The sequence below is a fragment of the Tympanuchus pallidicinctus genome, unplaced genomic scaffold (assembly GCF_026119805.1).
Source record: "Tympanuchus pallidicinctus isolate F22 unplaced genomic scaffold, pur_lepc_1.0 scaffold18, whole genome shotgun sequence".
Taxonomy (NCBI): Eukaryota; Metazoa; Chordata; class Aves; order Galliformes; family Phasianidae; genus Tympanuchus; species Tympanuchus pallidicinctus.
The window spans coordinates 3,279,819-3,295,986 of NW_026294699.1; the positions used below are offsets into that span (position 1 = coordinate 3,279,819).

A 16,168-nucleotide genomic window follows, 5' to 3' on the forward strand; every position below is an offset into this window, starting at 1 on the left:
TGGAGAAGATTAAAAGACATGGAAATGGGTTTTTAAGGAAAGCACATTCCTGGACTAGTCCCAAACATTCCAGGAATAGGCACAGGAAGGAAACTTAGATGTATCTGGAACTTCCAATACCTTCCAGACCAATTAGTGTAAGGCTATGATGTCTGTGCAAAACAAAAACCTCCCTCAGTGCTCAGCTTCATGAAGGATCTAGTGAGTGCTTATAAAATACTACCTGGTTGGGTGGTGGTGATGAGGCAGGTACAGTTCCTCGGATGCAGAGCACTCCTACGTACCTTTAGAGACCTCTGGGTTCTCCTGCAATTGGGAAACATCATCATGCTGCTCTGTGGCAGAGTGTTCAAGGCCAAGGACATGCTTGTTGTGCTCAGGGCTGAGATCATCATTCCCTCCTTCAAGCTGTTTGTCCTCAGAACGTGGCATATCTTGATCCTCGGGCACATCCACACTGACAGTGTCTGAAGGGCCTTCAGCTGTATGTTCTGTCTGCCCTCCCAGGGACCCTGCTTCCCCATCCGGGATGGATTCCTTCACTGTAACAGGATCAGTAATATCTGCATCCAAGTTACTCTCATTTGCACTTAGCAAACCGCCCTGCAAACCCTGGCAGAGTTGGTCACCACCTTGAAGGCCATCATTTTGAGTCCTGCATCTCTTCCTTGGCGGTTCTCCATCACTGGGATGGTTTATGTCTTCTCCCAGCTGCTCCTCCTCTCCCAAACATTCCTCTCCCTTCTTTGCTGCTGCCAGCAGGCAGTCCTGCTGCACCTCTGAGAGGGCTGTGTCAGCACACTGCTGACCAGAATCTTCGGGTCTATTTGTTGGACACACTGAATGCAACAGCCACGGCTTGGCAAACACGATTGCAACCAGTCTTATGCTATTGCCTCCTACTTCTAAAACCTGCTGCATTTCAATCAGGTCCTATGGAAAACAAAACAAGAATTATCTCAGGAAGTTACACTGGAAAAACGTCAATATAACCAAGTACTGTGGAACTGCCATCTTTAACTAGCAGCAAAGAAAGACAAACGGCTTAGTGGGATTTCAGTTTTATGCTCCGTCGTGTCCCTTAAGCTGTTCTGAAATTACAGCCCAAAACATTTTTGTTCAGCTTAAATTAATTTAAAATGTAACTGGGCAAGAGTTCTTCCCCTCCAAAGGTGAATGTTGGTACCTCTGCACTTCTGAAAAAGTTAATTCTTATCTGTGACTAAGTGTTGTTTTAATTTTTGGCCTTCCTAATTATGAGGCAAGACTGCTATCAGACTATTGCTACGTTAACTCTTGCCTAACAGGAATAGCTTTGTTCACTTGATATTAGCAAATACAACAAGCAGCCTAAGAGACCGTTCTGTTCAAGGGGAATACCAGACATGCAGGCATTAATGTATGTCTGCTAAACCACCTGAATGTACTGCTGCAGGTTCCTGGTGCGTGCAGGTTCCTCCTCTTCATAGCTGCAGAACTGTTTGCCCAGCTCAGCTTTGCAAACCCCGAAGTGGGAAGCAGCCTCTATGGCATTACGGACCTCCAGCACAGCAGCTACATCTCTGGGATTGTAGCCATAGCGTTCTGTGCACTCACGAAGAAACTGATCAACATTATAGTTCTCTTCTTGGATTTTTATCAGCCTGGTAAAAGTTTTGGGAAGGGAGGAGACTCCCACAGCCATGTTATCAAGCGGAGAAGAAACTGAAAAATCAAACGACAAACAAATGGTTAAGCAGAGATGCACTGTTACCATGCAACACACTACGGAAAGATAAATATTCAGACGCAGATCAGAGGTGTTCTGGACCGTTCTGATTAAAAACAGAGCTCAGCTTTCCATGTTCATTACTGCAGCTTCCTTCCTTCTCACATATTTGTGGTTGACAAGGCCTGCAGAAGCAGGCTTTAATGGAGTTTATCCAGCTGCTTTAATGTAGTTTACTCTCTTATCAAAGTGAAGTATCACTGAAAGGCAGTGTAACCTGCTGGTATTCCCTGACACTGGGCCAGCTGAGCTTTAAGTTAATGAGGGAATCATCTTTTTTGAATGAACAGCCTAGGGAAAGGAAAGGCTATGGAGAACCTTATTGGAAAATCTGAAGAGGCTGATCCATGGCAAAGCTGTTGGCCAAATGTGAGATAGCCTACAAATTCACAATGCCTCTGTACATCCACTGAGCATAGAGAGCATCTTTGTCTGGGGACAGGTCCACCACTGCACCAAAACTGCCCCCCATCCTGAATATTATACAGAGTATTCAGAAGCTGAACCTAAGACCTTTCATTCTGCCCTGGATAATTAGAGGTCAGTTTTGGCAGTGTTCTTATCTACTCTCTGCCCTTTTACCTGCAGGCTGCCCTTACATCATGCACTGACAGGCATTTATGTGACAGCTGCACTTCTTTCACAGCCAAGGAACAACTGTAACGAGCTGTTAGCTCAGCAGACCTGGAGCCATGCATAACAGAGATAGGAGAAATAATTTCTATTTTATCTCTATCACAATAATAACAGGAAAGGACAGGGACAGCACTATCCCACTATAGAGCCCAACTACTAAAGCCTTTCCTGGATGCATTTGCATTACAGCACAAAGGAAGATGATCTTCAAAAAGGAATGGTGTTGATACACTGCAAATATTCAAGCTTTAAATATTTATCAAAATGTTCAATCTCTGGCCTTTCAGCCACAGTAATTAAACACCACTATGTCAGGCACTTTGAGAGACAAATCAATGTGAATTTCTGTTCAAGGAAGCCCTGGAAGGTTTTTTTTTTCCCTCTTTACACAGGTGAAAGCCTGGGTGTAACATGGGATAGTATTTTAAGTTACAGTGTAGGGACTGGCAAGCTTCCTGGAGGAGGAAAAACAGAGCAGAGGACAAAAGAGGTTTTGTTCAAATCAGAAAACACGTGAACCAAGGAACCATCTGTCCTGCTCCAGCACTTCTGTGCACATCAGGCCAGACAGAAACCAACCTGGAGAGCTGAGTCTTCCTGGGAGTGGAGTACAGCGCAGCTTCACCTTCACCTGGCAGGAGTTGACCACGATGTTGTCACTGGGACTCAGATTGCGTGTGCTGACAATTCCAGGGGCATAGTAGCCTCTCATCAGTAAGTAATTGGTGTGAGATGCTTGACGAGCTTTTACTTCGATCCTCCGTTTGCCTCCAGAGCTGTCGTCTAAGTCATCCTCCTCCTCCTCTTCCTCCTCAAGTCCGTCTTTTCCCAAACTATGGCAAACAGAGGCATTGTTTGGTATTCTTTCCCCCCTCAAAATAAAACAGTGACTCATTACACTGAGCAAAGCCAGAACATGTGCTGCTCTGCATCCCAGCAGTTAGTCACCAGCAGCTGCAGTATGCACAGCACTGAGAGCAAGCAATGAGAGAAAGCAAAATGCAGCAAAGGTCTGCAGAAAAGAAAATGCTTTCTTCTTTTAAACATCTTCAAAGGAACCCCAAATAGCTTACAGTGCTGAATCTCTCTGGTTCAGAGGCTTCACCATGAGGGAACACCTGTCAGAGCACAAAGGCTGAGGCCATAAAGGTCTCATGCAGGACGGACATGAGATGTTTCTGTCACATCCAGCAGGATTTATTTTTAATGGAGAAAAAGGAGAAAACATTGCAGAATAAACACTTCAGATACTTGGAAAAAAAAAAAAGAAAAATTAACTGTAGATGATAGATTTCCCAACAACAAATTTAGTCGCATCAACACTACCAAATTTCAGGACAGAAAAAGAGCCACTGTGGGTACAGGTGAAGCAGGTAAGGCTCTGAACAACCTGATGCAACTCTGAGGTTGTCATTGGTTTAAGCAGGTTATGCCAGAGATAACTAAAGTGTCCTTCCAACCTTTTGTAAGATGACTTATAACTGTTAGTATCTTCTCTTGAAACACATTTTGGAACAAGGCTACAGCCACTGGTCATCTTAGGATGCATGAGCAGGAACACCTGCATACCACAGTGTTATGAGCACAGACCTACCAGCCACAGCACGGCACTTGTTTCTTGATCTACAGTTCAGTGCAGAGGAAAGGAATGAGTAGAACACAGACCTGGGTAGCACACAAGAGGTGCTGCTGACAGAACCAAGGCTGCTCATCTTAAAGAGCAGCAGGTTATGGGAGGAGGACTGTGATAAACATCTTCAAAGAGGTAAAAAGCTGCTCTAAAGAGAAAGGGAACAATTTCCCATGTATACTGGCAATTTAATAGGAAGCAACAGATTGAGCACAGCAAGAGATCTTAGTTGCACTCTGACAAAACACGTGATTGTAAGGACAACTGTTCACAGGATTGGACTGCCTATGGAAGGAAATTGATTTCAGTGGTATTCATTAATGCAGGTTTAAAAAAACACAAATAAATCAAAGAAGGAACCACACACAGAACAAATATCACAGAGCCAAGTTTCATGGATAAAACTGAAACCTTGTTGCTGCTAAATCTCTGTCAGTCCTTGAAATGGGAGGTTCCAATGTTGATGAAAATACTGAAGTGGCACACACTGCTCTCATTACTGCCTTAGCTCTGATGGCAGGGAAGTGCCTGGCAATTTAAATGTCACACAGGTGAAGGCAAATGTAGTCCAGAGCTGTAATGATGGGCACTAAGTACAGCACCATGAAGTCTTTGGAAAGGTCCCTCAGAAATAGAAATCTAAGCAGTATCACAGTGAAACATGCCATGACACAAAGCAGAAAGGAGTAATGGTCCCCGATTTCATTCAAGTTATCCCCAATCCTAATCTGCTAATAAAACCAACAGTGTTTACCTTTTTATCACTTCATTTTCCACCATAGTGCTGTCCACCACAACTATCTGCTCTGGGATTCTCACGTTCACAGAGACAAGTCCCAGGGAGAACAAGGAAAGCATTGCCACGCAGTGACCACCAGGTCCTTCCATAGGAAACGTAATCATGCCTTCTGATTCTTTGCTTTCTTGATCTTTAAACAAGAAGCTATCTGGCTGGTCGGATTTTCCTGTATCTTTGAGCTTCTGGAGGAACTGAAAGGACTCTGTACAAATGGTACTGGGGAACCGCCAGGTGAAAACTCTGGGGGGAAAGAAACAACCAAAAATCAGAGCACAAATCTGTCATCTCTTCAACTTCAGCTCAGGTTCTTTGCTGCACACACTTCCCGTGCGTTCTCTCTCCCATGCCAGCTGTTCCGTGCGCTCACACACACGCACGAGCTGACACCCACCTGTAGTAACTCTGGGACAGCTGGTAGGACATGGCTACAAAAGGCAGAGCCCGGCTCTTCTTTGGGCCCAGCGTATGGTTCACACGGCGGCGGTTGACCAGGCTTCTCTTCTGGCACTCCAGGAAGGCCTTCACAAGGATGTCATCCCGGTACTCGCGGTACAAACGAAACGTCTGCAAAGACACCAATGTGCGAGGCAGCGTTAGCTCTGAACCCACGGCTGGGTCTCCTTACTTGAGGTTCATATTAACTGACTGAACACGGAGCTGTAAATGACACACAGAAATTCATTTAACTCATCATTTATTTCTCTTATTGGCTTCCAGGCTTTCCGCAGCAGATACGAATTAAAATAACTAAATTCTAGAGAACACTTGGAAGTCAAAATGTGATCAGTCTCCCACTAAGGAGAGATAGGAAAAATACTAATTTGCACCATGTCTGGGTAGATTCTTCCCATCGTTTTATCGGGCACCATGCTTCCATGAACTTAACTTCTCAGGCTCCCCTCTTGTCTGCTGCTAAGATACTGAACTCCTTCTGGACTTCTAACTTTATTCTTTGAAATGCTTCAGTGATAGATGATGCATTTTGGTGGCCCTTGGTGCTGGAGGAGAGGCTGACCAACAGCTCTCAGCTGGACACTGGGTCTGTCTTTGTGGTATCTCCTCCAGAGCATAATTGCAGGCACTAAATCGTGACTGGAATGCATATGAAGTTCATTTCATACAGCTTTCAACCTCACATCTTGCAATCTCATCCTCTGAATGAAAGCAACATACTGAAAAGCTGCACAGAATATATAATTTCTTAAAAGCAAAAGAGAGAATTTCACAGAAAGGTTACAAATCAAAGTTTCTGGGTTTCTTGTCTCCCATTTGAAAAAGGTGTATATCAAGTTAAGGGGAAGCTCTTTAGGTCTGTATGATCAGTAAAGACTGGTCTAGATTTTGTACCTGAAAGGACTGGCAAGATTTCATCTGGTTATCTGAGAGTGCCAAAGTGCTCTGTATAAGGTTCTGTAGCACTAGGAAATGAATATCATAGACACTGAAAGAAAAAAGCAAGAGAAAGAACAGTGGTTTTAATCATGATGATTTTTGTGCACGAGGTGCTAGACTGTTACATCAGCACAACAGGTAAACTGAATCACCTGCTCCTTTGAAATAGATGCCTCAAGGTCTGAGATCACTCCAGCTGAGAATTATGAATGTAAAAGAGCCTATTATATCTCCCTCAACCTTCCACCCTGAATTTCTGGACCAGCCCAAATATCAAAGTTCTCTTTGATAGCATCTCTTCTTAAGGTATAAAAAACTGCTGTCAAAATGGTAACATGACCAGAATTATAGATTACTGTCTAGTTTCAGTTTGGAATATTCAAATGGTAAACATTTATGAGACAAGTATCTCAGGTCTTCAGTGCTGGCTTTGTAGAACACCCCACACACCAGAATCCTAACCCTAGGAGACAGCCTGGGTACCACTGAGAGCTACCTGCAACTACTTCTTCTCCCTCCCATGACTCTTTGATCAAGCAGATCCTACTCAAATCTTATGCTATGCTTCCAAGAAGTCACACAATTCTCTGATAAGGCTTACACAACTCTCTTGCCAACACAGGTAACAAACAGCACCTCAGAGATCAGAGAACTGAACCACTCATGTACAAAAAGTCTTCTGGGTATAAAATTCTAATTGTTGAGGGCAGGTATAAACACTTCAGTATTTCAATCTTAGTTTTCTTCCTCCATGCCCAGTGCTTCTGTTTAGGAACAGATACTGCTTTTTAACAGAGGATCTGCATTTGGCTCTGGGAAAAAAAATCAGTAATGACCTGTACTGAAAAACACCTCCCTCATGTTCTACAGCTTTCTGCAGAGAGCGTTCTCAGAACTACAGATAATTCTTAAAATACTTCATGCAATGTCAATGCAGTAGAATGATGATACAGGAAATGCAATGGCAAAGGGATCAGCACAACAGGATGGTTCCACAAAGGACAAGCGCTCTGAAAATCTAGGCTGGCAGTGAAATCACCACAAGGTAGAGATTTCCAACCACAGATTCTCCCCCAGTGCCAGTCAGCCCTTAAATGAGGTCTAAGAGAGATGCAGCCAGTCTCCATCCCTTCAGTCTCACAGCTGAATTGCCTTTACTTGTGCTCCCAGGTCCTTTCCCAGATGCTCAATCAGTGGTTCAAGCCACACACTTTGCAATGTTCTAACTCCTTCCTAAGATCTGGCAAGGACTGTAAGTGAAATAAATTTCTTTTGAAGGGCAAAGAAGATTTTGGAGATAAAAATCTGAAAATCTTAATTTCCTAATGGGGAAATTTTAAGGAGGTCATTCCTGCTGTCAGCTCATTCAATCATCAAATCCATGCTAGAAATCCCTGCAGCCTTGCAAGCGTACTTTTCTTCTAAAAAAGTTTTACATTGGAAAAACAACAAATCAACCTTAAACAGCTGAAAGACAAAGTGAATTAGAAGACCATAGATATGCCTTTGTAGTAGAAATGCTAAGTCATGTCCTGAAGCAGTGATGGAGCACCTGGGGGGAAGGCAGGGCCAACCCAGGGGAGCTCAGGTGCATGCAGTGCACTGAGTAACCAGAAGGAATTGAGCCAGCAGCCACCCCTTCCCAGACCTCATTTAAAGGCTGGCAGTGGAGGTGGGAGGTTTCTCCCTAGAGATCTCTGCATACAGGAGACCCTTCAAAGGCAAGCAGATTTTCTTTTTTTGCTTTGGTATCCATAGCTGCTGTACTGGGGTTTATTCTCATTTACTGCAGCCTAGACTTGTGCTACCCTGCTATTATTACTGTATTTTCCATCATGTTATAGCATTACAATCTTTCACAGATCTGAGGGCTTGGAGTCATAGTGGAAAAAAATGGTATTGCTGTTCCTTACCTACTAAGACTGTCTTCTTTTGTGGTTTGGTTTGTGTCTTCTCCAATTGCCATAACTCGAAATCTAATCAAGGGAAGGGGAAAAAAAAGTACTGTAGCAGAAGTAGTGTGAAGCAATGTACCTTGTGCTGATCTCTATTATAAGATCTTTATTTTATATCAACTGTGAAATGCAGAAGTTGACCATTGGTCACTGTAACAATACTGCTCCAGGAGCTCTCATTGTGTCAGGGAAAAAAAACACACACAGCAGACACTGCAGAATTGTACACGCTTGGTATTTTACTGAGATTGTGGACTTGCAGTTATGATCTACAGCACTTCTGTAACATACAAGGTTAAGAGAGGGTATCAATAATGCATGTGTGTGCTCGGAACTGCCCACGCTGCCTGCCCATGTAGAGTCAACACCACTGTCACTAAAATACCTGGCAAAGAGCTCCTGCAAAGTATCAGGAATCTCCAACTTGGGGTTTCCCAGAGTTGAACTGAATTTTGCTTTCAGTCTTTCCACAAACTGCTTGAACTCTGCTGCACAAACCTTTAAAAGCAAGAGGAAAAACGTTACCAATCCCCACTTCTCAGAGCAGGGAAAGATGCTCTACTTCTGAAGTGCTCATAGAAGAATGCAGTAGAAATAGCAAGTGTTGAATTATCAAGTCAGAGAAACAGTCCAACAGACAATAGCATATAACAGCTTTTCAACTTGAAGTTGAGACTGATTTAAGCCATTAGAAGCTCAAAGCTTTTAACTAATCAAATCAAGCATCATAAATTGTGCCTACAATCCTGCATTCACCCATACATGCAGAGACAATATTTCAGCAGGCAATTGGATTAAAAATATTATGTTCCTGAGCAAAAATGTTGTTTTCTTCAGGTAAAAAGGAGGCAGAGAGGATTAAAAAAATAACCAGTGCATATGGATGCTCAGTCATAGGTATTGAGAAACAAACACACTGAAAAAATGCAGGTTTTGTTGCCTTGTTGATGTGTCTTTGGAAGGCTGTCAGCGTCCACCTCACTGCAAAAACAGCAATGATGCTGCACTTCTACAATGATGCTATTTTTAAACATAGTAAAGAGTACAAGGGAGAGATAAGGAAGCAAATCACAGTAATTGAAACAGGGCAAGTACTCAGTAACACAAGCTACTTCAGCACTCTATGACCTTTCAGATTGTTTCCCTCCTACCTGTGGTTCTTCATAGTTATTTTCCCTATTCATGAATTCATCAATGAGGGCTTTATCTTGGTAAACCTCAGCAAGGCAAACTCTGCAGTAGATAAAATTGAAGGTGTCACTGGTTGAAGCTTTCTCAATTTGTTACTGCTCAGAGAAAATAACTTCAGTTGAAAAACAGAATGAATGGAAATATTCTGCCTAACTTGTCAACATCCCATCATCAATGCAATCAAACCAAGTGCTCATTTTGTTACTTCATTACTTACATGTAAGTGTAAGAGAGCCACCTCTCACTAGTCTTTCATATCCCTACACCTCTAGTAAGAGCTACCTGACAATCACATTGATAACCCAAATCAGATTCAACTAGATCTGCACACATCTGTCTGGCTGAAGATTAGCAGACAGTAGAACTACATGCTGTTTGATATGTTCACATTTTTTTCCTAGCTTGGAAAGAAAAAGCAATGACAAACACTTCTAAGCACCTATCAAGACACATAATCTGTGATTTCCTTTCATGGTTTTGTGGAATTTCTACCTCAAGAACAAAGGTGCAATTGCAATGGATCAAGCCAAATTTTCATTTCAGGCAGTGTCCTCTGTAACAGACACCAACGGGACACAAATGGAAAGATGGATGAAGAGGTGGTGCACAGAGTAACCTTGACACTTGTGACAAGGAGTTCTAAACTCAGCTGTGTTGCATTGAAAACCACCACTGCTTGGAAATTGCTGGCCGTGGTTTTTATGTGGAGGACCCAGTTCTTATGTTGGTTAAATAATTGTTCCCCCTCCCCTTAATAGCACAAATATATTACATTATTTGATGGTTCTTTAATATCTCCCCTTAGTTCTCTTTTTCAGCCACATGAATAAGTTCATTCAGCCAATCTTTTTATACAATCCATTTCTATCTGATTGTGCCTTTCACTTAGCTCTGATTTTTCAATTTTATGGCATCGTTCTTGGAAGTTATGGGAGAGGGAATAGTAAGCAGAGCACCAGCTGAGATGAGAGGTGTGCAGGACTCTGGAGATGCAGTTGCACGATAGATTCACTTATAGCCACATGCTATTTTCTGTACTGTTCTTTATGCCTTTGATAAACTCTTCCCAGTGAAAGGACAGGTTTGATAGCACTCTGCATGCAGAAAATGAGGAGTTTATACTCCCATGAAACAAGACATAGACATGGGGAAACGCGGCCCTTAATTTCAGGGGAATTTAGCTTATACTGAGAATGTAGACAGAAACCTCCTTACTTGTAGTTAAGATAGGTCTGGGGATTTCTGACAATGTAACGAGCCCTTCTTCCAACAGAGTGGGAAGTTTTATCCAGGGACTCCTCAAAACTGGCATGCATGATATCCCGAACTACTTGCCATGGAACAAAGGGCCCTTTTACCTACAAAGAACGAAAACACTGAGAGTTAAACTTCAGCTTTTATGGACACAAGTGATGGTTGTGAACCACAAGGTTTCCAAGCACCAAAGAAATGTGTTCAGTACACAGACATACAACAGAGGTGCTGGTGGATACCTTTGCATTCAGCACATGACTGGCAATTCGGCACAGCATGAGTAAGACGTCTTCCTGCACAGTCCAGGTGACCCGCAGACGTGTCATTCTCTGCAGGGCACTCTGGTCAGCTTCATCGTGGTAGCGCAGCCTTTTGCTTTTTTCTACAGGTTTTTCTTCTAACAAATCAAGAAAAAGACAACTCAGCACTGCATATTTCAGTGGATTCAAACTTCTACCACGGGCAATCACAGAATGGCCTGTGTTGAAAAGGACTTTAAAGACCATCTAGTTTCAGCCCCCTGCTGTGGGTAGGGCTGCCAACCACTAGACCAGGCTGCCCAGAGCCACATCCAGCCTAGCCTTGAATGCCTTCAATATAAAGGCTATGTGCAGCTCCAAGGACAGAAGCCAAAACTAGAGAATTACTGGGCTAAACATGCCCTCACTGCTTAGAAAATCAGCTTCAATCTTGGGATAAATGGGCTAAAGAATTCCACGGAACTTGACTGGTATATGCATGGTAAATGGTTATAATGTACAACAAGCAGGTGCTTTGAGCAGAACAACAATTTTCTTTCCCCAGATCTCATTTTGTTTTAATTTACACTGAATTTTTCTTAGGACTAGGTGCTGCTTCAGAGTAGGAAATAGAATAACTTGCCTTCAAAAGATATCTGAGGAGTAAAAAAGGTGAAAACTATAGTTTTTGTCACTATAAGCACAATACAGCACGAATTTTCAAGTTGTAGGAGGAAAAGGTGCTCATTATGACAAGGATGAGAACAGAAAAGCAACAGCTGGGCTTTCAGTTCTCACCAATAGCTTGAATCACAGAATCACAGAATGGCCAGAGTTGGAAGGGACCTCAAGGATCATGAATCTCCAACCCCCTGCCACATGCAGGGCCACCAACCTCCACATTCAATACCAGCCCAGGCTGCCCAGGGCCCCATCCAACCTGGCCTTGAACACCTCCATGGATGGATGGGGCATCCACAGCCTCTCTGGGCAGCTGTTCCAGCACCTCACCACTCTCTCTGTAAAGAATTTCCCTCTGACATCCCAGCCAATTCAGATGATAAGAGCTTTCTCTACTGTTGCTGTCTTTTTTTTTTTTTTTTTAAATTTATCTCAACCTCATTAAGATTAAAGTAAGATAGAATGTCTGATAGGAAGAAATTTTCTTAACTACAATCTTTGTTTTGTTATTTTTTTTCCTTTTGTACTGCTTTGTCAGCCTTGGTTCTGTCATTCAAAAGTGAAAAACTGATTGTATCAGGGTAGCTTATTGTGAGATACAACCTCTGAAACAAGGAGCAGTCTAGGTATGCACAGACATGCAATGGATTAAATGATGTTTATCTGTCTGGATGTGAATTCCTATGAGGACGATGAGGATTATAGGGCTAGGAACAATTCCAAAGTTGAGATCGTAAGAATGAAAACTCAGATCAGGAAGAACTACACAGCAACAGTCGAGGAAGTAAACGCATTAATACCTTGTCCAGAAATGAGAAATCAAGCCTGTAGGTAGCAAACAGATTACCTAAAGATTCTTAATAGTATGATGCTCTAAGCCAGCTGTCTGACGTGTTATTAAATTGCAGTAAGTTCATCTGCCTGAGGCACAATTAGAATTTCTTTAGCATTTATAGGAGCACAGTCAGGATTCACACACATGTTAACAGCTAAAGCAAGCTTCTGGACCTTTTCTCTAGAAGTGGCAAACCAGAGAGCTGGCCTGTAAATTTCCATTTTGCACACTGTCACCTCACCTTTACTAAAGGAAACCACATTAAGCAGAGGCATCAAAAAGAATGCTGCTTCTTGGTGGTATGTGCTGGTTACTTACCTTTCTTCTTCTTCTTTGTTGTCTTTCCTGTATCTTTCTTAAGCCTCTTCCTCTTTTGGTTCTTTCCACCTCTCACTCGTTTGTTTCGATCCTGCGTAGCTTCCTGACTTATTTCAATACATTCCTTTTTCTGGACAACAGACTCAGGTCCTACCTTTGGTTCTCCCAAAATGTTAATTTTATTACCTAAGATGACACGTGATTGAGGTAATGAATCTCTATAGCAATTACATTCTCCAATACTAAGGTATAAAAAGCAAGTGCCAGTTTCTCAGTATTTAAAGACAGAAGCTCTTTCCAGTGTGCCCTTTTCATTCAACATGATATTTCAGGCTACTTCTCAGCAGCTTACATAGAATAAAATCCCACTTAAATATGGAATTATCAAGTAATTAAGTCTCCAGTACAACGAAAAAGCACAAGGGAACTGAACTGAGCTTTTATATTCAACCTGAAGCATTTTTTCCTACTTAACTTAACTTAGATATAAGGCTATGCAATTTTAACAGTACGTTTTCTTTTTGAGTCCCTCTGGACGGTCTGCAAACTGCACATTACAAAAGACAAAATACTGTTCCTGATATTCAGTAACAGAAAAGGAACTTATTTTCTTATTGATTATAATGCCCCAGGAGCAACCTAGGTTACTGCAAGGAGATGGAAATAACCCATGCGATTGATATGGAGTGTGACAAAGTCACTAAGTCAGTACATTACAGCCCCACCAGCATCACCATCTTACCTCCAGTACTGAGTGGAAGAGGATGTTTGGTCAGGAAGGTTTGGAGTCTTACTGTCAGTCTGTTCTCAGAAACTGTATTCTCCTAGAACAATGCATCTTTTAAAAAGTTGATATGCAAAAGGAGTGCAGCAGTGTTATCATCACCATAAATAATTCCTTTGAGCAGTATAAGTAAGTTTTCAGGATAAACCACAGAAAGATCTATGGCTATGATGAAGAATTCATTTGTCTTCTTACTACCACATGTTTGAATGGCTCTAGTTTTATCCTAAGATGACCACTTGATTACGAAGGTTTGAATTTCAGTATATCACTTGCTATAATTATTAGGGAGCTTAAAGTCTTTACGAGGAAGTAGTGGCACACAGGAGGTCTTTGAAACTTTTCACTACATGAAGTTGTGGATACTAAAGATCTAAACATGTCCAAAAATCAATTGTACAAGCTAATGCTGGATGAAAAGTCCATGAAATCAGAAAGGCCTCAAGCCCTACTTGCAGTATTCCAGCACTGTCTGCTCAGAACATCAATTTAGGGAGATCATACTATAGACATCCCTTCCTCCTACATCCTTTCCAACCAAACTTTTATTGGCAGCCATCAGAGACAGGACATCAGCCAGAGCTGTGATGGCCATTTGTATGGGCTGGGCTTTCCAGTATTATTTTATTATGGACTGAAAGCAATCCTACAGGGGACCTGGGAGCACTGGTGGATGAAAACATGACATAAACTGGCAATGTGTGCTCATGGCCCAGAATGTAACATTTTGCAATCAGTGTCTCAGTCCTCAAGTGAACAAAAATCTGCAACAATCACTGAAGTATGAGATGGTACCTTCTTAGTTTTATTGATGATGTAGCTTGTCCAGATCCAATTGCGTTTTAAATGCCCATAAAAGCTGGAATCCAGACCTGCAGCTCCTAGCCCATCCCCAGGGATAGTTCCATCATCAACCACTTCTCGGCTGCCTCTAAGAGACAGAGTAACAAAACAGTGATTATTTGGTAAAAGCAGCTGAGAAAGCATTCCCCAAGTCATGTGTGTGCAGAGCTCACCTCTTACCTTCCTCTGGTTTGGAAAGAAGGGGACAAAAAGCTACCTCCCTCTTTTAACTCTCTTCCAGAAGTAGAGTAACAGCAAGGCTTTTCCCTTAAGCATTCATGCCTGATATTTAATGTTTAAAAACGATACTTGAATCACTTTCATTATAGTTAACTAAGTTCCAATGGTCACATCAGACGTAACTGTTATCATTCTTAGCACAGAAATACTGACAACACCTGCTCAGATGAGAAACTCTCTCAGGACACAAAAGGCTACTATGAAAATATGGATTCAGTCAAGCTTTTTGTTCACGAAAACATTACGCCATTCATCAGATCCAAAATGTGGCGTTGCAGCTACTTCCAGTCAAAACCAAGATATCCCATTGCAAGAGATTTGTTACCATGTAATATGCTGAAAAGTGGGCTGGAAACGTAAAAACAAGGAACTTGTCCATCAAATGGTAATCAGTGACACGAGCATGAAGCAGACATACGTGGTGTATTCCAACATTGCACATTTCCGTTCCAGATTGTGCTTATCCACTGCTGACTGCTGCTCCATTGCTAGTGCAGCCTCCTCCTCCTGAGGATTGCTTCTCTTTGAACGAGGGCAGCGGACAACTCCTACACAACACACAAATGGTTTGGACTATCAGGATGAGGAGTTAGGCTTCAATCTAACTTTAATCCACTCTGCCACGGCAAAGTACTGCTCTGACTGATGGCCCAAACTGCACTCATGTCTGAACTGCTTCTCAGTAACACCTGCCACCTCCTTGCAGTCCATGGTGCCCCAGCTAACTCTTGAGTACGAAGCACTAAACTAACTCAGTGTCATCAGGAGCAGAATCTCATCCCTCCATTATGTTTATGTTACACCTGCTGCAGCTGTATGTCCTATTGAAAAAGGACCAAACACGAAAACAAACTGAAAAAGCAAGGTGTAAAACTCCCTTTGCTTCCCAGCTCACTCAGGCTGTTTGCTTGAAGGTTTAGCAACACATTTATAATCAAGAGAAAATTCTGTTTGAACTAGTGGAGGATTATGGCTACTGTTTTCAAAAAGGGTTTTTTTCTTTTTACAGCTGGACTGAAATCTAACAGGGCTGTTATCACATTTGTTACTTCCAATATAACTGCAGGAATTTTTCCTCTAACGTTGCTCTTAAAATATTAAGTGTAGAGTTTGTAGTTCTCAACTTTCATAGAGTTAAAAGGACAGAACTCCAAGTTCCAGCTTTTTTTTGGTGCAGCAGGGGAGCAGCCAAGAGAGCAAAACACTGGCAATTACAAAACAGAGCCTGCATTAAGTTTAAGGAAAAAAAGAGCAATCGTGGCATAAGCAGAATAAACAGCAAAGGTGGTAAGAAGGCACAGAAATATCATACCCAATGGTGTGTTAAGGCAGACACACTGCAGATCAAACCAGAAGTTCTCCACGTCCTGCATGGTGTTGAGGACATATAAACGTCTCTCAAACGGGCGGCTGCTCTGAGCCAAGTTATAGTGGGGGTCACAGATTGTGGTATCAACAATCACAGCGTTTCTCTTCATATACACAAACACCTGGTAAATACAGTGTGTTTCAGGCTGATGGAGATCAGTGAAATAGCATAACTTACAGAACACAGCTTTTAATACAGTATAGGAATTAGGGATGAACCAGAATTATCTCAGCC

The 16,168-nt window shown here is 42.2% G+C and overlaps 1 protein-coding gene across 3 annotated transcripts in view; it reads right to left on the reverse strand.

Annotated features, from left to right (window-relative positions):
- The window catches only part of GTF3C1 (general transcription factor IIIC subunit 1), a 38,856-nt gene that overhangs the window by 2,654 nt on the left and 20,034 nt on the right, over positions 1-16,168 (reverse strand). For all 3 annotated transcript variants that reach the window (XM_052680418.1, XM_052680417.1, XM_052680419.1), the window contains 16 exons: positions 15,878-16,055; positions 14,984-15,113; positions 14,278-14,413; positions 13,441-13,522; positions 12,699-12,884; positions 10,865-11,022; positions 10,587-10,729; positions 9,332-9,413; positions 8,566-8,678; positions 8,139-8,201; positions 6,181-6,274; positions 5,225-5,397; positions 4,789-5,073; positions 2,984-3,237; positions 1,418-1,704; positions 285-933 (listed from right to left, as the gene is read on the reverse strand). In XM_052680418.1, the coding sequence (XP_052536378.1) occupies positions 285-933; positions 1,418-1,704; positions 2,984-3,237; positions 4,789-5,073; positions 5,225-5,397; positions 6,181-6,274; positions 8,139-8,201; positions 8,566-8,678; positions 9,332-9,413; positions 10,587-10,729; positions 10,865-11,022; positions 12,699-12,884; positions 13,441-13,522; positions 14,278-14,413; positions 14,984-15,113; positions 15,878-16,055 (3,013 nt within the window). The remainder of the gene's footprint in view (positions 1-284; positions 934-1,417; positions 1,705-2,983; positions 3,238-4,788; positions 5,074-5,224; positions 5,398-6,180; positions 6,275-8,138; positions 8,202-8,565; positions 8,679-9,331; positions 9,414-10,586; positions 10,730-10,864; positions 11,023-12,698; positions 12,885-13,440; positions 13,523-14,277; positions 14,414-14,983; positions 15,114-15,877; positions 16,056-16,168) is intronic.